Source organism: Danio aesculapii, chromosome 17 (genome assembly GCF_903798145.1).
Source record: "Danio aesculapii chromosome 17, fDanAes4.1, whole genome shotgun sequence".
Classification (NCBI taxonomy): Eukaryota; Metazoa; Chordata; class Actinopteri; order Cypriniformes; family Danionidae; genus Danio; species Danio aesculapii.
The window spans coordinates 4,172,061-4,199,485 of record NC_079451.1 but is presented as its reverse complement, the minus strand read 5'-3'; the positions used below and the strand labels follow the sequence as shown (position 1 = coordinate 4,199,485).

General features: G+C 37.5%; 1 protein-coding gene across 1 annotated transcript in view; it reads left to right on the top strand.

Moving 5' to 3' along the window:
* The window catches only part of daam2 (dishevelled associated activator of morphogenesis 2), a 79,370-nt gene that overhangs the window by 25,572 nt on the left and 26,373 nt on the right, over positions 1-27,425 (top strand). Inside the window, exons 4-10 of the mRNA XM_056476466.1 lie at positions 2,739-2,813; positions 8,051-8,145; positions 19,256-19,589; positions 20,218-20,328; positions 20,450-20,553; positions 20,660-20,726; positions 23,189-23,306. Coding sequence (XP_056332441.1) covers positions 2,739-2,813; positions 8,051-8,145; positions 19,256-19,589; positions 20,218-20,328; positions 20,450-20,553; positions 20,660-20,726; positions 23,189-23,306 — 904 coding nt within the window. The remainder of the gene's footprint in view (positions 1-2,738; positions 2,814-8,050; positions 8,146-19,255; positions 19,590-20,217; positions 20,329-20,449; positions 20,554-20,659; positions 20,727-23,188; positions 23,307-27,425) is intronic.

Below are 27,425 nucleotides of genomic sequence, written 5' to 3'. Positions count from 1 at the left end.
TCATTCATTCATTCATTTTTCTTCAGGTTAGTTCCTTAACTATCAGGGGTTGCCACAGCAGAAGGAACTGCCAAGTTAACCAGCATATGTTTTACTCAATGTATGTCATACCAGCCGCAACCCAGTACTGGAAAACACCCATACATGCACACATTCACACTCATGCACTACAGCCAATTTATTTAATCCAATTCACTTATATTGCATGTCCTGGGACTGTGGGGGAAGCCTACGCAAACACGGGAGAACATGCAAACTCCACACAGAAATGCCAGCTGGGACTCAAACCAGCGACCTTCTTGCTGTGAGGCGACAGTGCTAAACACTGAGCCACCATGCTGCCATAACTGAATAATAATAGTAATAATAATATTAAAGATAAAATAATAATAGTAAACTTTAAATTACCTATATTAACGCATAAACATGCACAAAACACATGCAACATGACTGATGTTTCAGATTGTACGACTGTAACTGGACATTGGAAAGCTACAGCCAGTTTAATTTTAAGGTGCAGTGTTTAACTCCCACGGGTTAAACTAGGTATTTCAAAATCAAAACACTTTTTCACATGGCCAGAATTATGACATTAACAGGAGTGAGTGTTCCTGACTACACCATAACTACACGCAATGACATACAATAGAAGAAATATTATTACAAATGGTGGTTTTGTCCAAACCATCATCTGAGATTTCTATTTTAGAAATGGTTTCTATTTCTCATAGTTGACAACTGTGACATAAGGTAAATGTTTGAAAATGAATTTTAGAACTGTGACACAGTGTGCAAACCAACAAAGATTTCTTCAGCATGCACTTTTACTTATTTTAACGAGGTTTAATATGTGTTAATTATATTCAAAACCATACCATTTTATTGAAGTGCAGTGAGTGCACTATTCTGTGTGCCTGAATGAGTGTATTTAAGTTTCTGTTGTGTCTGGTGCAGTCAAATTGCTTGTCACTGGACCCCTGTTAGGACATGGTGTTACAGTGTAACCTGCACATCTAATGTTTATGTTTGTAATATTATAAAACTTGCTAATCCAAAACCACCTAATGTCAATTTTTAAAACTTTGAATCTGCGTCTCACTTTGGAGGCTGCTGCTGTCCTCTGGAGGTCACACATTTGGCCACATCCACATCCACTGATGCAGACTTCAAAACTAAAATGAAATACACCCATATACACCACGTTTTCTACCCAGGCAACCCAGAGTGCTAAAATAGAATTGTTTAAACTAGCAGTGGGAGGGTTGTACAGACCAAAACAAAAACATTCCAACACAGAAAGCACATACCTGATTTTATGTACACTGTAAAACCCAAAAAGTTAAGGTAACTCAAACCGTTTGAGGAAACCGATTGCAACAAACAATTTAAGTTCAAAAACGAATCCTAATAAGTACTGTGAACTTAATCCATTTGAGTAAACGAAGCAATTTGAGCACAGTAAAACTGATAAATAAAGAGAACTCAAACCAATTGAGTACTGTAAAAGCCATTAAGTTAAGGCAACTCAAACCGTTTGAGGAAACCGATTGCAACAAACCATTTGAGTAAAAAAAAATCTATATGAGTACTGTGAACTTACTCCATTTAAGTTGAAGAAATAAGGTATTTCATTACCTCATAACCTTCAACACTGAGTACAAAACTCTTTTCATTCATTCATTCATTCATTCATTCATTCATTTTCTGCTGCTTTTCCGGGGCCGGGTCGCGGGGGCAGCAGTCTTAGGAGAGAACCCCAGACTTCTCTTTCCCCAGACATATCCTCCAGCTCCTCTGGGAGGATTCCGTGGCGTTCCCAGGCCAGCCGAGAGACATAGTCCCTCCAGTGTGTCCTGGGTCTTTCCCAAGGCCTCCCCCCGGTGGGACATGCCTGGAACAACTCCCTAGGTAGGCATCCAGGAGGCATCCGTAACAGATGCCCGAGCCACCTCAACTGACTTCTCTCAATGTGGAGGAGCAGCAGCTCTACTCCCAGCTCCTCCCGGGTGTCAGAGCTCCTCACCCTATCCATAAGAGTGCGCCCTGCCACCGTTTGAAGGAAACTAATTTCGGCCGCTTGTATCCGAGATCTTGTCCTTTCGGTCATGACTCAAAGCTCATGACCATAGGTGAGAGTAGGAACAAAGATTGACCGGTAAATCAAGAGCTTTGGTTTTCGGCTCAGCTCCTTCTTTACCACAACGAACCGGTACATTGACCGCATTACTGCGGCCGCTGCACCAATCCGCCTGTCAATCTCACGTTCCATCCTTCCCTCACTCATGAACAAAACTCCGAGATACTTAAACTCCTCCACATAGAGTAAGGCCTTTCCTCCAACCTGGAGATGGCAAACCACCTTTTTCCCATGGAGCACCATGGCCTTGGACTTGGAGGTGCTCTTTTCAAATGAGTAGAATTAACTTTCAGTCAATTTCGAATTAACTACACTAATTTCATTTGATAAAGTCGACTGTTGAGTTTTAAAGTGTATCATTGTTTTTCAGATAAACAAGTATGTTTCTTAAATATCAGCAAACATATTATGGTATTTGTATGCTTAAACAGCACCTTTAAGTACCTTTATTGGGACACAATCTGGGTATAAATTTCATGCCCATGGGGACAGTTGTAACAATAACATTATCTTTGTTTACCACCATTCTGTCATTAAAAAAGAAAATGTTGCATGTCTTAAAACAGAATCTGACCAACTTTATATGCTTTTCTAATTTCAGGAACAAGAGGACCCCAACAAACTTGCCACCAGCTGGCCTGATTACTACATAGATCGGATCAACTCCATGGCAGCTGTAAGTACTTTGTTGCATTTCATTTTTAAATGCACAACAACATTTGCACCTTGGACACCAGTAAGGTGATGGGGGAATTCAGAAATAACAGCACGTATACACCGCAGTGGCGCAGTAGGTAGTGCTGTCGGCTCACAGCAAGAAAGTTACTGGTTCGAGCCTCGGCTGGGTCAGTTGGCGTTTCTGTGTGGAGTTTGCTTGTTCTCCCTGCATTCGCGTGGGTTTCCTCCGGGTGCTTCGGTTTCCCCCACAAGTCTAGAGACATGCGGTACAGGTGAATTGAGTAAGCTAAAAAAGTCTGTGGTGTATGCTTGTTAATGTGTGTATGGGTGTTTCCTAGGGATGGGTTGCAGCTGGAAGGGCATCCACTGCGTAAAACATGTGCTTGATAAGTTGGCGGTTTATTCCGCAGTGGTAAACCCAGATTAATAAAGGGACTAAGCCGAAAAGATAATGAATGAATGATGGCACGAGCCCCTGAGTTTTTTGGGGGGGGAATTTTATTTTTATTTTTAAATACTAGAGGAATAAATGTATATACAGGGGTTGGGCAATGAAACTGATTTTCTCTTTTGGTCTTCGTTTTTGACGAATACATCATCAATTCACCTTGGGAATGACAAACATAAGTCTTGCAGTGGTCAAGCGAATTTTGAGCCATTCTTCTTGCAGTATAGTGGCCAGGTCACTTCATGATGCTGGCGAAGAAGAAAAAAAGTTTCCTGACTTGCTTCTCCAAACACCCCAAAGAGGCTCAATAATATTAGGATCTGGTGACTGTGCAGGCCATAAGAGATGTGCTTCACTTTCATGTTCATCAATCCACCCTGTCACCAATCTTTCTGTGTGCATTGGTGCATTATCATCCTGATACATGGTGCTCCTTCAGGATACCAGGATGCAATGTTTGAGCCATTGTGGGTGCACATGGTCCTCCAGAATGGTGCGGTAGTCTTTGGCAGTGATATGCCCATCTAGCACAAGTATTGGGTCTAGGGAATGCCACGATATTGCAGCCCAAATCATCACTGATCCACCCCCATGCTTCACCCTGGGCATTCAACAGTCTGAGTGGTACACTTCTTTGGGGCTTCTCCACACTGTAACTCTCCCAGATGTGGGAAAGACATGTATCACACTGTTTACAATGTATGACATGTTGACAGTGTTTAGACATTTGCTGCTGGCATCATTAGCCGCGTTTCCACTATCGCGCCTAAAGCGAGCGAGCCAGGGCGAGCCAAGGCCAGTCGCGTTTCCACTATCACTTCCGGGGTGTAATCGGGCCAAAGCGGGGCTTCCTTGGGGCCAGCGTCCGGCCTTTTTCGGCCCGCCGAATACCTTGGGCCAAGGAGGGCCAACTGGGGCTTCAGGGCGAGGTTACGTACAAAGGCGGAGTTTTCCTGTCAGGTAAAGAGGAGACAAGATGCTTTTCTTCCCTTACATTTGTTTTGCTATCGCGCTTGATCAACTCACTAAGAAGAAGAAAAAATAAATGCCGCCGAACTCGAATGTCCTTATCCAGGGATCGCTGTCTGGCCTTACACCAACAGACCACAAACAGTAAAAAAGCAATCGCTTCGGTGTTCTCCATCTTCCTGCTCTCGTAGTGATGCCAGGTTGTGTTTGTGGTTATAATTTGAGTTTTTTGTTCCCGCTGAAGTGGGCGGGTTGTGTGACGGGTTGTGTGACGTTTGATTCGGGGGACGTTCTGGGGGCGGTGTTTGCGTGACGCGCTGCGAGCAACTAGCCCGACAGTGGAAACGCGACATGCTATTGGCCCGGCCTGGCCCGATTAAAGTCCTGGCTCGCACTGGCCCGATAGTGGAAATGCAGCTATTGAAATTGATGTTTGGCATTGGCATGAGTGACCAAAGGTTTGACTATAGCAGCCCGTCCATGTATATTGACACTGAGCTCCTGACGAACAGTTTTTGTTGAAACAGGAATGTTGAGGTGCACATTTAATTCTGTAGTGAGTTGGACAGATGTGGTCTAATGTTTTTTGCATACAATTTAGGTTAGCACCCAGACATCCCATCCCTTTTCTCTTGCTTCCACATTTACTCCTATTGAATAACCCTGGATAACGTGGCTCTTGATACATCACAAAGACTCTTGGTTACAAATGTGCCGACTACTTTATGTTTGATTTTGAAGATAGATATCGTCACCTTAGAATTATAAGGTTCTATCTGACATTTTTGTCAAAATTGAGTTATTGACATATTCTTATTAAATGACAACTTATTTACGTTATGTGATGTTTTTTAAGTTGCTTACAGGTTCCACTTTATATTAAATGTCCTTAACTACTATGTACTTACACCAAAATTAACAATTCGCTACGATGTACTTATCGTGTAAATACATGTATTTACTGTGCACTTATGCTTGATTAAATACCTGTATGTAATTACATCTGTTATTAATTTCTGTAATTACATTTGTAAATACACTGTTGACCATCCCTTACACCTTAACCCACCCTTAAACTTACTCATCCCACCAAACATGTCCATCTCCTATTCCAACACAAGAGCACCACAAGTGTTCTCAAATACATTATGATCACAGTTAGTATATTGTATTTATTTTCTGATGCAAGTACATAGTAGTTAAGGACACTTAATATAAAGTGGAACCTGTTTACATTTTAAGACTTTTTATTTAAAAAAGCAAATGTTACACACATACTGTTTGCTATATGGAATGCAAAATCTTTAAAGCTCAATATCTCAGAATCATTCAGAACGCAGATAGAACCTTATAATTCCAAGGTAACGATATATCTATGTGATTCAGATCAGGATTGTGATTGTTATCCTCTCTTAAATGTATTATGTAATATCATTCTATTTCTCACAATGAGAAAGTCAGTCTACACCAGCGGTTCCCAACAGGCAGGTCCCGGCCCACAAGGGGGCCTCAGCGAGCTCTGTGACGGGTCACGTCACAATTATGAGAATGATCATGTTGCCGTAGTTCATTTTATCCCTTGGCTGACCAAAAAAATGGGCAAATTTGTAATTCGTTTTAATTTGTGCATCTCACTGATTCGCCTTCAGCAGCTACTAGTAATGACCCAAGCATACTGGACCCACGTAAAGAAGCTTCAAACATTTTGGGTCGCAGCACTATCAATACTGGGATGCATGAAATACCAAGATAGTTACCTGAAATGAAGTTTCACAAACTAATTTCGAGAGGAGCAAGTGATATGTTTGACTGCAGCTGGCCACTCATCTACATGCATTAGTTAGCCAATCAGATTAATCCCAACTCACTATAAGTAACCTAGCTAGAACTAGTTCCTTATCTTCGTCTTTCCGAAGAAACCCCCCATCCACCCCTTCTCCTCCTTTCTTCCTTTACCACGGGGAGCTCTGTGAAAACCACCTGATCTCGTACTCCCCTCACATGCTCTATGGACCAGGCAGGAGCCCCGGGCTCAACTATCTCCGAGCTCAGGGTTCTCTCCCGGGACAGCATGCCAAACCTGCTAACAGTTGTCAAACAATATCTAAGTGTGAACTCTTGAACTATGGTTTTATTTCACTTTCTCAAAGCAAAGAGTCCCTGACCCAGCCACAGTGTATTATCTGCGCCAAACTTCTTGCTAACATATCCATGAGACCGTCTAAATCAATAAGACATTTGCAGATGACTCATCCCCAATACAAGCCCAGAGCATTTTTTGAAAGAATTGACACACACCCAAAATGAGATGAGGGACGTCACAGCAAAGCAACATTTTTTTGTCATCCTTACTGCATACTTATATGAGCGATAATATCATTAAATGTTAAGGGGGGGCCTTACAATATTTTCCAGGGGAAAAGGGGGTCTCAAGCAAAAAAAAGGTTGGGAACCAATGGTCTACACCATGGAGTTTCATGACTGAACTAGATATTTCAGCCTGATCTCACGAGAAAACGTATTTTACGTTTTGACAGTTTAGTGGCTAATTCGTATGAATTCGTATGAGTTGAGTTGTACGAAATTGTACTATTTTAAAAAGGAGGCATGGCACCTAACCCCACCCCTAAACCCAACCGTCATTGGCAGATGAGCAAATCGTACTAAATTGTACGAATTAGATCGTACGAATTCGTACGAATTAGCCACTAAATCAAAAAGTTACGAATTGCCGTGAGATTGTGTTGGATATTTATAATAGTAGTGCAACTGTGAATTTAGACAGTGGCTGCGTTATAGTCCAGGTTAATATGCCCAGCACTCCTTAATCTACCGGTGTCACACAAGTGTCCACTACTGGCCTTTGGGCATTTAGAAACTACGCACTTTATGAATGCTGCCAAGTCACTTTTGTGACATCAAAATCACATTGCATTGTGAAAGATATAGGTGCTGTAGTGTAAACTCGCTCACTCTGTCAAAAACAAGGGGTTGAGGGTCAATTCATGTAAACTTCCCTCATCCCCTTGACAAAGGGAAATGCAGTTTAAAGCAACCCAGGCTCATTCTGAGAACGTAGTCCCGTGGACGTTTCTGGAGACCGCGAAATACGTAGCCGGGGGTACGTACGGCTGCATTTCATTTTTTTAATCGAACGCTGCGGGGCGGTGTGACGCTGTTCCTTTCGGCGCTTGCCGGCCGGTCAGCCGGCCGCTCGCCTCCGTGTGGAGGGCTTTCCTGCTGCAACCAGTTTGTCCGGTTAGCTCTTCGTGTACTCAGGCGGACTTGAGGCACAGAGAGGGGCTGACCACGATGACGACGACCGGGTTCGAGTCCGGGGAAGAGCGGTTCCAGAAATCAGGTAAGAAAACAAAAACAAAATCCAAAAAATGAAGCGAACAAGTTCATCACAGGGTGAGAATGTGGTCAAAATCCGAAAACGTGGTAAAAATCGGACGAGGGCTTTTCTTTTTCTGGACAGCTTTTGTGAATCGTCGTTGGTTGGGTTTAGGGACAGAGGAGGGTGGGTCAGCCGATTGGCCGGTCGCACGGTCAATCATTCTGTCATCCAGGCAGACAGGCGGAAGGTCGTTCGACAGCGGCCTCTAGCGGGTTTACGCGAGAACGGCGCGGGAAAAAGCTCGCACAGCGGCCTCTCGCGGACTCGCGAAAGCAAAAACTGCAAAAATACGTACCTCCCGGGACGTATTTCGCGGTCACCAGAAACGTCCCCGGGACTACGTTCTCAGAATGAGCCTGGGTTGCTTTAAATGGTGGCGGGGTAAGAAAATGTTTGTGCTTTGTATCTTGTATTTCAGATGCAGACACTTTTTGCCTTTGATGAAGCAGAAATAGAGATGAGAAACAAGGTGGTTGAGGATCTTAAAACAGCCCTCCGCACTCAACCAATGAGGTAAGAAAAGCTCTTTGAGTCTTGTGATTATCTAAAGAATGATAATGCTCTAAATAAATAGTTCTCGTGGAATGGAGAATTGCCAACTGAATGTAACTTAACACAGATTATTTTATGACTCCTAAGACATTGCTCTGCTGGGTTTATGCTGTTTTCAAATGATTTTCCATGCATTTTCAGCAGATCACAGGATGTGGAGCATCTAAATTTAGATTTATTCATAGTCAAAACTAAATTGTCGTCAGATTTTAGTCATCTGAATCATCTTATTTTAGTCTAGTTTTGGTCAAATTTTAAATCAACTCTAATCTATATATTTATATTATTCTTTTAAAAAGACATGTTTTGCATTAATTAAATATTAAATAAATGTAATTACTAAAGCTATTTTACTGAATGGATTTGGTCAGAAATAATAACACAAGCGATCAAGTTTAATAGGCAGTAAGTTTAAAACCAAATGCATGAGAAACTTTAAAATACTTTGAATGTTTTATATTTTGTTACAGACACACAGTGTCATCCTGCAACTGTTTTGCAGCATATGAAATGTCCCAAACCCTATTTTTAACTGTCCAAAATGGAAAAAAATGTTGTTTTTACTCTCTGATAGTCAAAGCAAGTTTAAAAAAAAAATCTATGTTATATATGCATTAAAAACAGCCAGGGAAAAGTGTTTTATGTAAATTCGGAGCACGAGTCCACATATATGGACATCATTTTTCTCTAAAAGTACATCATATCAAAAGATGATACTTAGGTTTTATTCTAATTAGGTTCCGATAAGCCCAAATAGCAAAGAGAAATAAAAAATGTATGTAAAAAAACACCTTAAGAGGTTAAGATATATAAAATATACATGCAGTTTATTTTTCAAAAATGCTAGGGCATCATACCTGGAATTGCTTAGGGCCCCCAAATCACTAAGTTCACCACTGCTTACAAGTCTACTACTAGTACATTTATGTTCATAAGTGAAGTATACTTCAAATATACTTCTACATTACTATATAAAGTATATTTCATACAATTAAATTAATAGAAGCATATATAGTTTTTGTAAAGTACTTGGATTCTGCCCATGATGGAGAGTGGTAATTTCATCCAGCATTCTAAGCCATGTTTACTAAACATCTGTGTTACTGTGGTAGCCCTCTGTCCGACTTAAACGGGGTGATTGCATATTTAACTTGACATGGAAAACATGATGCTCTCTCACTTGGAGCAGACAAACATGCTGTGGTTCAGTTTAGGTCACTGGAATGTATGTTCATATTGATTTTAAGGAATGTATTTGTTTTTCCTATTCTTTGGAAGATATAGGGTTTCAGGATAGAAACATCTTCTGCCTCCTCTTTTACTATTTATTTAGATTATCTAAAATCTTCTCAATCTCATATACACATATTAGGCTTCAGAATACACATACCTTTCCAATTGCATAATAATGTAAGTCGTTTAATAGAACGTGAAAGGGAAAATATAGGGTAATGATAGTTTTGTTTCTAGGTTGGTTTTATTATCAGCTGGAGTGCCCATATCACTAATACTGCGTTCACACTAGAGTTTTAGCATGCTAAATTTTGTTGTACGGTGCTGCGCAAAGGGAGGGGGGATTAAACAAGATGATTAGACATTAAGAAAGCAAGTGATTGGTTTTTTACATATTTTGACATACATATGATTGACATTTTTTACATTTTCTGTCCAGAGAGGTCATGTTTTGATCTTCGATTGGTCTCATGCAGTCACGTGATGCGATTTCGCAGGTCAGAGTTCACCAAGCTTAAACTTTATCACTTAAATAGCACTGAAATATAAACAGTTAATATTTTATTCCTTGATGCCATATCCAGCAACATCTATAATACGAAACAGATAGCTGGCATCCACAACTGTGCAAGGAGCACAAGAGAAAATGTACCTCTTACGAAACATGGAGGGCCCTGTATGGCAAAATGTTTGCCATCAATGGAACCCACACAGTTTGGGAAGTTCCTTCTGTCCAGAAAATCTGCAGCAATACTGCTCCAGACCTACTTTGATTCCACTGGCATATGGTCATACATCAGGCACTCCCATATACCCTGGGACACTGCTTCAACAATGTGTGCCACTGTGCTGACACCCACCCGGCAGCTGTAGCTAATTGATGTGAATGAATCAACAGTGGCAAGATAACTGCAAAAACAGACATATTGTTACCACTGTGCACTATTTGTAACAAGAATAGCATAAAACATGTTCATGCCCATAGCGCACCTAAAGGGCAATGATTCATGAGTTTATCAATTGCATTGCAGTCGTGACACACCAACATATCTGGCCCAGTTATGGGTTATTAACTTGGCTGAAACTCAGCCCAGATATAGTCCATGTTTGGCCCTTGTCTGGAAGGTACAGTCATGTACCGGCATGTGGGCCAAGCAAAAGCTGGTTGTGTGGGCCAGAGTTGGGCCAGAGATAATTTGCCATGTGGGAAGCTACACCATTCTCTCATATAATCATAAAAAAAAAATTAAAAAAAAAGTCGAATACCTTAAAGAATCAGGATGTCTTCTGTGCATTCCATATCCGTTTTCAAACAAAAAAAGGAAAACGAGTGAGCAGGTATGGAATAGGTTGTGTTTTGGGTGAGCTCCGCTAAATTTGATTAACTTAACTGTATTTTGAGCCTCTTTTATTTGAAATCCGCGTTAAAACATCATTTAATACTTTGATTACACAACTTTTCTTTCTGTTTTGGTTACGGTGATACGTAAATGGCGAAAAGTCTGCGACAATATACCTTCACCGGAAAGACTATTGCGAGTAGGCCTGGCGCCTCGTGTACTGATCAGAAATCGCCAGAGAAGCTAACTGAGATGGCGGATACAAAAGCTGAAATCCTGTCGCTCTTGAAAACTGACATCCCCACGCTGCTTAGGGTCGAACTGAAAGCTGTTCTTTCTGACGAATTTAACAACATGAGATCGGAACTACTGGCTGTCAAAACTGAAGTTGTCGGCAACATTACCCTACTGCGATCGGACCTTGAAACTATGAAAAAGACGGTAACTGAAATGGAAAATGGGCTGTCTACATGTTCGGATGATGTGACTTCATTACAAAGGTCAGTGAGCAAACTTGAAACGGCTGTCTCGGCGTTGCAGGAAAAATGCACAGATATGGAGGGTAGGATGAGGAGGTCGAACATACGTATACTGAACGTGGCGGAAGGACCAGGCTCCAGCTCTCCAGATTCAGTCTCTAAATTGTTAAAGGAGGTCCTAGAAATTAACAGAGAGATACTTGTGGATCGCTCGCACCGTGGCCTCCAGCCAAAACAGCCTGGTGGCAAACCTCGGGTAATTGTGGCCAAATTACACTACTACAGGGACTGTGTGGAGATTCTCCGCAGAGCTAGAGAGACGGGACCCCTCAGATTTAAAGGATCTACAATCCTCATATTTCCTGACTACCCTCCGAGCGTGGCTCGCGCACGATCAGCGTTTAATGATGTCAAGAAGTTGCTTCGAGGACGAGACGGAGTGCGCTATGGTATTCTCCATCCAGCGAAACTCAGGATCACTTACAATGGCAACGAGAAGGATTTCTGTGACCCAGTAGAAGCCATGACATTTGTGAAGAGAAATATCGTCTTGGACAATGTTGAACATTAGACAATAGATACTAGTATGCATCTGACGGGTGATGCTACTGTATATAACAGACACTGAATTTGCACGACAGATATTCAACGTCCTTCAAAAAGACATTTATTATTTACTTTCTATTTCAACTTCATTTAATCTTTTTTCTATAAATGGTGAGTAGATGACAACTTTAGAATTTGAAGACGCAACAATGTCGAGGAAAGCAACCCTTTCACTCCTTTCTTTAAATCTTTTAAATGTCATCTCCCTTTTAGTTGTTTATTATTTTGTTGTGTATAAAGACCACTTTAAGTTAAATATAGTGAAATAAGGTTATAGGCTCTATGTTCATGTTTGGTTTAGGAGCGCCTGCTACACTGTGATTTCTCCAAAACAAACACTTAAATGTGTGGAAACTTTATCAATGGGGTTGGGAGTCACTCTGTTCATTCGAGTGACGTGAGGGTGGGTTTAACTGCACCAGTTTTACATTTTATAAATCACTTGATGCGTTTTTTCTTTATTAGGTGGGAGGAGGGATTACTGCTACATTTTTCAAATGATTAATAAAATGAATAGGTCAGCAGGCTGCAACATTAATATTATTAGCTGGAATGTTAAGTCCTTAAATCACCCTGTTAAGCGAAAAAGTGTACTTTTGCATTTAAAACAACATAAAGTAGGGATTGCGTTTCTTCAGGAAACGCATTTGCGTAAAATAGATCATTTTAGGTTGAAATGTGATTGGGTGGGTCAATTATATCACTCTAATTTTAATTCTAAATCTAGGGGAACAGCAATCCTTATTGAAAAAAATGTCCCATTTGAGGCCTCGATGGTAGAAGCAGACCCTGCAGGTCGCTTCATTATTGTAGTTGGCAGACTTTATAATATCTCAGTCATCTTAGCTAATGTGTATGCACCAAATTATGACGACAGTGTTTTCTTCACAAATACCTTCTCTAAACTAGCAAATTTGGACACACACTCTTTGATATTAGGAGGAGATATGAATTGTGTAATGTCATCCTTAGATCGTAGTTCTGTTAAAACTACTCCCTCGTCAAAGTCAGCGGAGGCCATTAAAACATTTATAGACACATATGGGATATCAGATATTTGGCGATTTCGAAATCCTGTGTCTAGAAGCTATTCTTTTTTCTCATCTGTTCATCAGACATACTCCCGCATAGACTACTTTTTTCTAGACAACAATCTTATACCTCTGATTAGTTATTGCGAGTATTGTGCTATTGTTATTTCTGACCATGCCCCTTTATTAATGACGCTATGCATTCCAGACACACTTAACAATTATTGTCCCTGGCGTTTAAATACGTTACTGCTTTCAGACGAAACATTTACTAACTTGATATCTTCTAAGATTAAAATATTTCTCGAACTTAATCAAACACCAGAAACATCTTTCTCAGTAATATGGGAAGCTATGAAAGCATATCTAAGAGGAGAGATAATATCCTATAGTTCCTATATTAGAAAAAAACAAAGAGACAGGCTTGAGGAATTAACCAATGCTATAATTAAACTAGATGCTACACTAGCCCTTACACCATCACCCACCCTAAATAAACAAAGATTATCACTTCAAACTGAATATAATCTTCTAAACACCAAACATGTTGAGAATTTATTAAATAAAACTCGTTATAGAATATACGAACATAGTGAGAAGACAGGTAGAATTTTAGCTCATCAGTTGAGACAAAAAGCAGCAGATCGCACTATTACTCAAATAAAAGATAAATTAGGCCAAAAACATACAGAGCATCAGCAGATTAATCAATGTTTTTATGAGTTCTACTCAGAACTATACACATCAGAATCTCCTAAGGACCCAAATTTGCTTTCATCTTTCTTTGATAAAATAACTATTCCTTTAATTGATAAAGAGACTGCAGCCGAACTTGAGGCCCCTTTTTCAGTTCAAGAAATAAATGCCTCAATATTGTCAATGCAAAACTCTAAGTCACCTGGACCTGATGGGTTTCCGAGCGAGTTCTATAAAAAATTTAGGAATGACTTGGCTCCACTGCTGTCAAATGTTTTTGGGGAATCCTTTCATTCTGGCACTTTGCCTCCAACTATGCAACAAGCAGTCATATCGCTTATTCTCAAGGAAAATAAAGACCCTCTCGATTGTGGCTCTTATCGTCCCATCTCTCTTCTCAATGTAGACAGCAAAATCCTGGCCAAAATGTTAGCTCGTAGGCTGGAAAATGTTCTGCCTTCTGTAATATCGAGGGATCAAACTGGATTTATTAAAAACCGGCAACTGTTTTTTAATATACGTAGACTTTTAAATATTCTCTATGATCCCACTCCGTCTAATACTTCTGAGGTACTACTATCGCTTGATGCTGAGAAAGCGTTTGACAGGGTGGAGTGGGATTTTCTTTTTTATGTTTTGGAAAAATTTGGGTTTGGTTCAAAATTTATTCATTGGATTAAAATAATTTATAGCTCACCGGTGGCGGCAGTGCGAACAAATAATAATCTATCTTCTTTTTTTTCTTTGCAACGTGGTACGAGACAGGGATGCCCATTATCTCCTCTTTTATTTGCGTTGGTAATCGAACCACTAGCCGTGGCTATACGAGAGAATACTCTAATTAAAGGAATATACAAAGGGAATATTGAACACAAAGTGTCTCTGTATGCAGACGATATGCTAGTATACTTATCTCATCCACTTACAAGCTTGCCAGCACTGATGGAACTTTTAAATGAATTCGGGAAAATTTCGGGTTATAAAATTAATATTAAGAAAAGTGAACTTATGCCGGTGAATTGTACATCTTACACAACATTATCTAACTCATTTGCTTTTAAAATAAGTACTGAGAAAATTAAATATTTGGGTGTCTGGATTACTCATAAACATCATAAACTTTATAATGCTAACTTTAGCCCACTTTTGCAAAACTTAAAACAAGATCTTGATCGTTGGAACCTGCTTTCTTTATCTTTGGGAGGTAGAATTAACACTGTTAAGATGAATATACTGCCTAGACTGCTATTTTTATTTCAATGTCTTCCAATTTTTTTAACTAAGTCTTTCTTTACCAACATAGACTCCCTTATATCTGATTTTATCTGGAATAGGAAAATACCTCGCATGCGTAAAAATTTATTGCAAAGACATCGCTCTTTTGGTGGGTTATCTCTCCCAAATTTTCAACATTATTATTGGGCTTCTAACATTAAATTTATGCTGTATTGGATTAACCCATCTGATAATCCCACATGGTTACAACTAGAAAAGGCTTCTTGTAAATTTACATTATCTTCTTTACTTTGTTCTAAGACTCCTCTTCCTGACCCAATATCTAGATACTCTCCGAATCCAATTGTTAAAACATCTTTTAAAATATGGCACCAATTTAGACGAGCATTATCATTTACAGATCTCTCAATGCAGGCCCCTATTATGAGAAATCATATGTTTACTCCTTCAATTGCAGATGCTACTTTTAACTGCTGGATAGAAAAAGGACTCACCACACTGAACGATTTATATAGCAATTCCAATTTCATGTCCTTCGACCAAATAAGAACAAAATACAATATCCCTAAAACACATTTCTTTAGATATTTACAGATCCGCAGTTTTATGATTTCTAATACAGTAGACTTTCCAACTTTACCTACAGAAACATTACTCGACACCATTTTAAAAACCAACCCAGTTCTTAAAGGTAATATAGGTGTAATTTACTCTTTTATCTCCTCACAAAATCTAACTTCAGTAACAAAGTCGAAACAACAATGGGAAAATGAACTTGAGTTGATTCTCTCAGAGGAAATTTGGCAAGATATTATAAATAAGATTCACTCAACTTCAATTTGTTTGCGACATACAATTATTCAGTTTAAAGTGGTCCATCGCCTTCATTGGACAAAAGCAAAATTAGCTAAATTTTCACCAACTATAAATCCCTTATGTAGTAGATGTGACGTAGAGATAGCTAATCACACACATATGTTTTGGTCATGTTCTAAAATTACCAAGTTCTGGCAATTATTATTTAGTTTTTTTTCAAATGTTTTGCATGTAACAATTGACCCTTGCCCTATTATAGGAATATTTGGTTTAATCACAGATCCCAGTTTAGACAATAATACCAAAAATATGATTTCTTTTTCAACATTAATTGCTAGACGTCTTATTCTACTTAAATGGAAGGACAAATTTCCTCCAACTTTTAATCAATATATTAGGGACCTTATGTACCATCTTACAATGGAGAAGATTCGGTACTCCACCAGAGGTTGCAGTCAAAAATTTTATCTTATTTGGCAGCCAGTGCTGACATATATAAAACAAATGGATCCAAACTTAATATTTTCAGTTTGACCTTTATTTATTTGTTTCTCACATTTTTTTTTCCTTCCCATCATCTTATTTTATATTCAATTTATTTTATTTCTTTAGTTTACATTTGCGAAGCCTATTGTGACTCGATGCATGTGTATATATGTACAATAGATGAGTGAACATATAATGTAACTTTTATCTACTTGTATGTATGCATGAATATATCATGACATGATGTAAAACAGATTTAAAATAGGCATAACATATTGTACAGAAAAGGTGCAGCGGGGTGGGGGGCTCTGTTGGAGCAAAGATAATTTGTCTCTGTTTTTCAAATACTTTTGAAATTGATGTTTTACTGACCAAAATGTTAATAAAAAGATTTGAACAAAAAAAAAAAAAAAAAAGGAAAACTAAGAAAACAGGCATTTAATGGGGGTGGGGGGTGTTGGGGGGGTTGTGGGGGGTTTGCTCATAAAAAAACTATAAAACGAGATTTTGGCTCGATTTTCGGTTTTTGGTTTAGGGTAGGAAACAAAAATCCAAAAGGACTTTAAAATACATTACACACATATAGGCGGTGCTGAAACACCCTTTTTCCTCTGATTGGCCAACCAAATCTAAGCTTGTAACGTCACCCTCAAAATAATAGGTGCGTTCGACATGAAGCACTGCAGCAGCTGGTGATCAACGAGAATAGCCGAGCGCAGCCGGGGGCGGAGTTGAAAATGGAGCCGTCAAGCCGGACAGCCACACACTTCGGGTTCAAAGTTGTGGCAGTCATGATGACCAATCACATGGCATCATCATCATTTATTTATTTATTTATAACAACAAAAGATTTACAAATAAATCAGAACACAGTCTCTACCAACTATAGTTCATTTTTAAACAATAAGGGAATTATGAATTAAATATATTACAAACGCATGAGAGAAATAAGGGGAAACGAGAAGGTAATATATACAAAAAAATGAACAGGCCTATAAAATACAAAGCAATAAGCACAAATTCTAGGAGTTTAAACATCACTCTAGGCTAATACTTCTTGTTTGAATATGCTAAAAAGGGGTTTACATTTATTTACATTTATAGATATAAAACTTTCCAATTTATATTAATGTAAAACCCAAAGCATTGTATTTTGATTAAGTCTTAAACAATAATTAAGATTATTTTAGATAATGAAAGCATTTTCAGAAAAGCACTTTAATTCAAAAAGATTGAACAAAAGGACATTTTTAAAATAAGTGAGCTACACTTTAAGTAGAAGTTTCCCAGAAAGACCAGGTATAAACGACTAGACAGGAAATAAAAAATAAAATATATATTTTTAATAATCCTAAGAATCATCTTATAATTATTAAATAAAAAAGTTCTTTAACTTAATTTGTTAAGAAACTTTTAGGGTGTCAGGATCAATGATAATAATTATTTCATTTCAAGTCTGTAAGACTTATTTTAATTAACATTTAGGTTATTTACGAAAATATATCATTTAAATCATTCTTGGAGCTGAATGTAGTAAATAGTCTGTATAAAAAAGGTTGAAAATAAACAAACAATCCAAGTGAAAAGTGAGTTTGTGAATCGGAATCTGTCCAATAATAAACCCGAAGCACTCATGGTTGTTGTCATGCGGTGAACTTGGCCAATCATGTAATATCGGTGCAGTCGCTCTTCAAATGTTGCATGGGCTGAGTCAGTTGTCTGATCTCGGAGTGCTGTCGCGGTACTTTAATGCCACATGTGACAGTCATGTGGCGTCGGTGCAGCCTCAATCCAGACAAAATTTCTAACCAGCGTGCACCGCTTCAAGACAGATTTCGATCAGTCTGCACAGCGCTGCATGAAGTCGAACGCACCTAATATTAAGAGAAATTATCTCAACTTCCATCTGCCCTAAATCTTGGATTAACTGAAACCTCTCTCGTTCATAAGCAGGACATTCTTAAATGATATGCTTCACTGTTTCCAATTTTCCGCAATTATCACACTTCCCTGATTCATGCTTACCTATTTTATACAGGCGGTACTTTAATGTTGTATGGCCAATCCTTAATCTTGTAATGATGACGTCTTCCTTCTTTTCAACACTGATGCATGTGTGTGTGTGTGCTGTTTAAATAGTCATTGTAATCAGTCTTTGAGCAGCTCCCAGAGGTGTGAGTGTAATCAATCGTGATCCGGAACAGGTGTGTATGTGTGGTGCATGACTGGAACTGTAGTCCATGTGACTGCGGATTAGTAGTTCTTTAGCGATCTTTGTTTTTACCAGTGATCTGCAAGGATTAAATTGCTGGTGTAACATAGAGGCTGGCTCTGCCGGTAATTTTGACATGCCCTAGAGCAGTGTCGTTGTATCAAATCCACACTGGTCCACTAAGGTTCTCGAGGGTTGTTTTAACAGGAATTGGATGTTGTTCTGTTTATGAGCGGGTCCTTTTTTATCATTGGTGTTCACCAATACGCCAGTTTCTAACATGCCCACCACCTGTATGCAACTTACAATATGGCCGCCGCCAGTCTGCCAGCTCCTAAAATGACTGACATACCATAACCTGAACTATAGTAAAGATGGTGTATAAAGTATGAGTATGACAGGTCCATGAACATAGATTTAATGTGTAAACTGGATAATGGACAAATACAGTTAATCCAGATGATTTCAAGCCAGCTATGACCTCATGTGTACATCTCTCTCAGAGGTTAAATAATACAAAAGGCCACTCAAAAATCACTGAGCCATTCCAGATGAGCCACATCTGTACAGGAAACTAGTGTTTCATTGGAGTTCTAGTAGACACAGAGATACTCTATGTGGGATATTAACAGGCTGATTTTATCCATTTGAGTAAATGGGATTTTTTTCAACAGAAAAACCTACAGGTCAGTTGTCAGTAGCATATTTGGTTAGATCATGAGTCTATATTTTCTAGCTCCTGTGTAAACAATTTTTTATGCTTTGTTTTGCTTAGTTTACTATTTTTAGGTATTAAAAAATATAAATTGTATTATTTTAAAGTTTGTATTTATTTATTATTTTGACAGAGTACTAATGATAGTTTTGTTTCCTAGCATTCTCCACATTTTAAAATAAAAACAAGCTCCTAAAAACCCAATGTGACTTTTGCTTTAGGTTTGTAACACGCTTCATTGAGTTGGATGGCTTGACGTGTCTTTTGACATTCCTAAGGAGCATGGACTACGAAACTTCAGAAAGCCGTATACATACCTCTATTATTGGCTGCATCAAAGCCTTGATGAATAACTCTCAAGGCCGAGCTCATGTACTGGCCCACCCTCAGAGCATCAACACTATCTCCCAGAGCCTCCACCAAGACAACATCAAGACCAAAGTGGCTGTGTTGGAGATCCTTGGTGCTGTTTGCTTGGTGCCAGATGGGCATAAGAAAGTGCTACAGGCAATGGCACACTATCAGAAGTATGCTGCGGAGAGGACTCGCTTTCAGGTATTGTTGCTTTTAAATGTAATGTTTGTAACAGATGAAAAGCAAATCAGAAGATAATCCTTTAGAGAAACTATATTTTTATATGGTCAATGGGGTATATGTACACAGACTATTATATATATATATATATACAAATATATATACAAAAATAAAATTGGGATTGGGCCTTAATTTGGTCCTGGTGGTTCCAAACATCTTCCACTTACGGATAATGGAGGACACAGTGCTCATTGGAACTTTCAGAGCAACAGAAATTTTTCTGTAACCTTCCCCAGCCTTGTGCCTCGAGACAATCCTGTCTTGGAGGCCTACAAACAGTTCCTTTGTCCTCATGCTTGGTTTGTTCTTTGACATGCACTGTCAACCCTGGGACCTTATATAGACAGGTGTATGCCTTTTCAAATCATGTCCAATCAACTGAATTTACTACAGGTGGACTCCAATTAAGCTGCTGAAACATCTCAAGAATGATCAGTGGAAACAGAATGTACCTGAGCTCTATTTAGAGCTTCACGGCAAAGGCTGTGAATACTTATGTACAGATGGATGCACTGTACATTTAAATTCTATCAAATCTTATTAATTTTTCTATTTATTTATTTATTTGTGTTTTTTATTTGTCACTCAGTCTCTTTTGAACGGCCTGGACAGAAGCACAGGACACTACAGGGATGAAGTAAATCTGAAGACAGCCATCATGTCATTCATCAATGCTATGTTGAATGCTGGCGTTGGAGAGGTCAGCTGATACAGAACACGTTACATGATGCATAATGTTCAAATGTGAACTTCACTTTTTTATTATTGTTATTACCGTATGGCTATTAACGTTCACATGATTCTCTCTGTTTGTATTAAAGGACAGTATAGAGTTTCGCCTTCATCTTAGGTATGAGTTTCTGATGTTAGGAATTCAACCAGTCATCGAGAAACTGAGAGCACATGACAATGCTACACTTGACAGGTAAGGTAAATAGAACACGGTAAAACGGGTCTCATTTATCAGCTTTCAATCAATATATGCATGAACCTACTTTTGCTAATAGAATGGTCGTCTGATTGTGTTTCAGACATTTGGACTTCTTTGAGATGGTTCGAAATGAGGATGAGATAGAACTCGCCAAGCGATTTGACTCTGTGAGATCATGTCTTTTAAGTAACGGTGTTTGGTAACACTTTAATAACTGCACACTATGAATCATTTACAAGCATTTGCAAATAGTTCATCAGTTATAAGTAGGGCCTGACAGAATCTGCCAGCATTTTTTGCTATTTCTGCAGAGAATCTTGTTAAAAATCTGCAGATTTATGCGGAATAATTTAGCGAGAATCATAACCAAAATATTATATTAATATATAAGAATACCCTTTTCACTTTTATTTAATGTTTACAATGCAAATCCAATTAGATCCAATGGTAACACTCTATAATAACTACACGCTATGAATCATCTATTAAGCATTAGCATCTAGTGAAATCCTTATCTGTTAAGCATTAACGCTACATTAATAAACGTTAGTGAGCAGTTTATAACTGCAGCTACAAATGCTGTATTTTTGACTTATAACCACATTTATAATGTGCTTAATAATTGTACACTGAAAAAAATTATTCAAAGATGATTCCTTGGATTGACTCAACTTTTTACATTAAGTGGTTATAAACAATTTTTATTTAGGCTGAATTTAAACAAACAAATTAAGTTGAACGTTGCTCAATTTAATTTGTTTGTTTAAATTCAACACAAATAAATAGTTTGCAACAGTTTTGCATGCAACACTTTTTTCAGTGTACTTTCATAATTTGTTAATGATTTATTTTTCATTACTAAATTAAGTATCGCATTATTTACAAACCATTTGTATTTAAGAGTAGTTGGAGGTGTTTAAGATCATTTAGAATAAGTTAGCAACTGATTAATAAACTATTAAAATTAACATTTACATATCTTATTATTCAGGCATTTACTAATAGTTAATTTGCATGTTAATAAATGCTTTATTAACTCAATTTCATGCAGTTTTGTGACCTAATCTAAAGTGAGGACTATTTATGCTTTGTAAATCCCTAATAAATGACAATTAAAGGCTCAATATCAAATGAACAATACATCTTTGCAGTTTTATCTAAAACAAAAATGACTGTAAAGTTTAAACATTGCTGAATAACAGGAGTGTCAAAATGATATAAAATATATTAATCAATATATTAATTTAACAATATAATAGGATGCGATGTTTAAACTGTACAGTAATTTTATTTTAGATAAGGTTGCAGAGATTTATTTTTATTTAATACAGTTTCATTTGTGTATCTTCTGATGAATAGAAATTAATAAAGTCGTTTATTTTCTTTTTTCCTGTTTAGAATTTAACTGAGCCTTTAATTGTCATTTATTAGGGATTTATGAAGCATAAACAGTCCTCACTTTAGGTCATAAAACTGCATGAAGTTGAGTTACTAAAGCATTTATTAACATACAAATTAACGATTAGTATATGCCTGAATAATAGGAATTATAAATGTTAATCTGAATAGTTTATTAATCATTTACTAACTCATTCTGAATGATCTTAAAAAACCACCAACAATGCTTAAACCTCTAGTTTGTAAATAATGCGATACTTAATTTAGTATTGAAAAAAAATCATTAACAAATTATGAAAGTACAATTATTAAGCACATTATAAATGTGGTTATAAGTCAAAAATACAGCTGTATTTATAAACTGCTTACTAACGTTTATTAATGTAGGGTTAATGCTTAACAGATTCCCCTATTTGCTAATACCTAATGAATGGTTTATAGTGTGTAGTAATTAGAAAGTCTTACCGATTCAATTCATTTGGTAAACAAAGCAAGTCTCTCATATAATATCTCTACTAAAAGACAGAAAATATTACTGTACAAACTGATTTGTAAATAAATCAAATGAACACTTTTATAATAGTCAATAATATTAGTGAAATTAATTTAAAAACTGGATAAATATAAATGTACACACATTTACCCAAATAAATAAACAGTATCAATGATGGGCTTAAAATCTGAGGAAATCTACGCGCGCAGATTCCGTGTGGGCCTAGTTATAAGTACTAACTGTACATTAAGTGTCATCATCAGTGGAGAATTTTTAAATACACCCACAAATGCTGCATTCCTGAATTATTGTATTCTAAAGTGAGAACTATTTATGCTCTATTAACTATTAACTATTTATTAATGACTCTCTCATTTATTTTCTTTCTGTTAACATTGAGCCTTTAACTGTCATGTATAAGGGATTTACAAAGCATAAATAGTTGTCACTAGATGAGCTCCCAAAAGTGTTTACGTAGAGTTATTATTATTATTTGCCTACAATAATATGTACAAATGTTCATTAAAATAGTTTATTAATCTTTTTTTAATGTGTTCATTGTGAATGATCAAAAACACCAACTCTTGTATAACTGCTTAATTTAGTAATGAAAAAAAAATCATTAACAAAGTATGAAAATACAATCATTAAGCACATTATATATGTTCTTGTATATCAAGAATGCAACATTTCTAGCCATTTTCATAACTTCCAACATGTTTGTCTTTTTGTGTTCAGATGCATGTGGATACTAAGAGTGCTGGCCAGATGTTTGAACTGATCAAGAAGAAACTGAGCCATACAGACGCCTACGCCCACCTTTTATCTATCTTACAACACTGTCTCAAAATGCCATGTAAGTAATAATGAGTGAAAAATTCTTGGGTTGTCCAGCCTGATCTCACGAGAAAACGTAAGTATTTTACGTTTTGACAGTTTAGTGGCTAATTTAGTGGTTAGTTCAGTCGTATGAAATTGTACGATTTTAAAAAGGAGGCGTGGCACCTAACCCCACCTCTAAACCCAACCGTCATTGGCGGATGAGCAAATCGTACTAAATTGTACGAATTAGATTGTACGAATTCGTACGAATTAGCCACTAAATCAAAAAGTTACGAATTGCCATGAGATTGTGTTGGGTTGTCTTATCAATTTAAGATAGTTTTCAAGCTGCCATAGAATGTGACAAAAATTGACAAACAACAATGTTGTTGGTGCTTGGAGCATGTCTTAACATTCATTCTTATTGTAGAGAATTAACCCATATAGTTACAAATATTAATAATTATTAATTACAAGTTATTTAATTATGAATGTTTAGGTTGACTTTATCGTTAATTGTAGCAGAATTAAAATTACAATAAACTGATTTGTTCGGCTGTTGAGCTTACAATTTAACTGCATATTAACTCAAAGATCAAGTAATTTTTCTGGCCTGGAAAAAATTATTAATCCTACTAAGATTAGTACAACCTGCAGCTTTATCTGTGAGTTAAAGTAACTCGTTCTGTATGTGAAAACAAACCATCCGTTTTTATAACCGTTTTAAGCACAGCTGAATTATCATCTGATGACATATCTAAATAGATTAAATAGCTTGCAATTGTCAGAGTTTGGTCTTGGTTACGAATTATAGGTGAGCTTGGTGGTTCCAGGCGAGGTTGTTCTACTAGTGAAAAGCCAAGTTTAAAGAGTTGAATCGAAGCATGTTTGTCTGGTGAAAAATAGGCTTTCTGAAGCAAGCGATGGGTAAGAGTGTGGAGGTGCCCTTTAGAGATTAAATCAAAAGCTTTTTAAGGTTCCGGTGAGGTCATCGCCTTGAGAGCTGCAATAATCAATGAGGCGTTTCCCTTCCCCCAGGAACTTTTACGAGTTTTTGTTTGAGTCTACATTTGTTTTGCATCCATAAACATTCATTCATTTTCTTTTCGGCTTAGTCCCTTTATTAATCCGAGGTCGCCACAGCGGAATGAACCGCCAACTTATCCAGCACATGTTATACGCAGCATTTCAGCCACATCCCATCTCTGGGAAACACCCATACACACTGCGGACAATTTAGTCTTTCCAATTCACCTGTACCGCATGTCTTTGGACTGTGGGGGAAACCGGAGCACCCAAAGGAAACCCACGCAAATGCAGGGAGAACATGCAAACTCCACACAGAAACCCCAACTGACCCAGCCAAGGCTCGAACCAGCGACCTTCTTGCTGTGAGGCGACAGCACTACCTACTGCGCCACTGCATCGCCATCCATAAACATGTTTGCTAAATTTGATTTACTTTTGAGTAAAGTATCATATAGCGTTTAGCATGTGAGATACAATTACGTGACATACATCATCAATTCAGAGATTGAAAGACTTATTTAAACACTAAGTTGGGTATTCTATAAATCAGGACGATTAAACACTTGACATATTAGGACTGGTACAGTATTGTAGCTAATCCACAAAAATATGGAAAAACACACTCAGCATTGAAACATATATTACATACATCCCAAAATGAAGTTTTAGCTATAATTTTAAGGGTTCAGTTCACTAAGAGATTCACACAGGGGAGTTGTAAACATACTCTGGTGTAGTGTTTCACACTGACCATTACTTTTCTCTAAACAGGAGCGATTGTTTGTGTATTAAATATTCAATACCACAATAATTGTGTATCTAATCTGTCTCCAAGGCAGGGGCGATTTTAGGATTTTCATTTTAGGGGGCTCAGCTCTTTATAAGTTAAAAAAATTATATATATATATATATATATATATATATATATATATATATATATATATATATATATATATAATATTACATTTATAAGTAGTAATTTAATAGAAATACACTTAAAAATGTTTGTTTAATATGGGTTGTACACTAGTATTCCACTGTATTACATAGACAGGCATAGCCATTTGAGTTCTGAGTAAGCCAAATAGGCTCAACCCACTTGTTTACTGTAGTAAAAACCACAGTAAACACAATACAGCATAACAAGACTCAGCAAAGTCTGTGTGTTTGTGTGCTGTATAAAAAGTCCATCCAATCAGATCATGAGCAACTCCCAGCCATGTGGTTGTGTGGTGCTTGACGGGACTTGTAGTTCTTTATGGTGGCAAAATTGTAGTCCAAGTGAAAGTGAATGTTCTCCAGCGATCTATAAGGGTTAGATCGCTGGCGATCGTGACACTAATGGGATCTAAACATAGAAATTTAACATGAGTAAAATAAGTACTTAGGTTATTTGTTATGCAAGTGTAGATGCTATCAATTATCAATTATATGACTGCCTTACAGTATCAGTTAGATTTACTGTACCTATTAGCTTGACGCCAAAGGAATTTTAGTGAACGTACAGTTCTTCTACAGTTACGTTTCTTGCCAGTTCTGTAAAACAAGCACTGGTGTTCTAATGGACTTATGGTCCATGATAAAAAATAAATAAATGGATCTTTGCTTAATTCATATTCTTACAAAGCAAACTGCTAATTTTGATGAGATAGTCTCTCATACTAATACTTTGATATATGCCATAGTACTAAAGAATTATCATATCGATATATCATGATTTGTACATGAACAGGCTCATTCTGAAAATGTGCCCTTATATACATTTCTGCAGATCAAGAATTATGTAGCCAGAAGTACTCTGCTACTGTTATAGAATCATTAGGACAAACTGCAATTGTAGGTTATGCTGTAGTAGATTAGCATTTACAGCCACCAAATTTCTGAACTGAAACATTTGCAAGTGTATACCATTTCCCAACATTCAGCATTTCTCCACCCCAAACAGTCAGGGACATGCTGCATTTCGCATCAGCAACATCATTGGATCTTGTCATCATCCTTTGGTTGTTGCGGGTATATCGTTCTCTGACCTCGCACAACTGCAGAGATTTTGATGTTGACCTAAAACACAACATACTTTTGTTACACCAAACATCAATTCATACAGCAACAACATAACTTTACACTAATATCACGTTAATCATGCAATTATTATTACACTAGCTACAATTGCAGCAATGCATGTAATGCAAGTAGTGATAATATTCAATAAAGTAGTGATAATTATCAATGAAGCCCAATTATTTTTCTAACAATTTTAAATCATTACTCGAAATTTAAATATATTTTGTACTTAATTTATAATTGCAACAATGCAAAATAAATAATGACCATTCAGACACGTATACATACTGAATTCTAAAATTTAGCACTGTAATCTACTAGCTTCAAGTCACTGACTACATCTACATCAACTTCGTTTGCTTTTTGAATGTTCCTTTTTATTCCCATTTTACATGTTAAAGTGCATAGATCAATTATGTCATGGAATGTGACGGTTTATTGGAGAGTTCAGGTAAGCAATGGTCAACACATGGGCAAACAGATGTATACGGGCAATCCAGAGTCGTAGTCAAAACAAGGGTGTAGGTTTGCACTTGACATTAGTGAGGACGAGTGAATACTCCCACCCCCCCACTAATCATTTACTGTACGTATGGCTGCATTTCGCTTTAAAACAAACACTACAGAGTGCCGCTTACTTCCATATGGATGGCTTTTCCACTGTTATCAGTTTCTCCAGTGGCTCACAGTGTATGTCGCTGGACTTGATGTGGTGCTGACGTTGAGTTGACAGTGACGATGGGGTTTGAATCCGGCGAATTCAAGAATAGTTTTAAAAAACAGATAAGACAAAAGGCAAAAAATAAACAAGTCAATAATAATTTGCTTTTGATAACACTGTTGGTTGGGTTTAGGTAAGGAGGAGGGTGGGTCAATCTGTGCTTTTAAAAAAAAGGTCGGTTGGGGTTTAGGGAGGGAGGATGGTGGGTCAGTCGATTAGTCAGTCAGTCAGTCGACAGTAGCCTCTGGTGGATTTACGTGAGAAGAGCAGACATTTTAGATCTCAAAAAGCATAGACAGCAGCCTCTGGTGGAATCGCAAAAACAAAAATATAAAAATA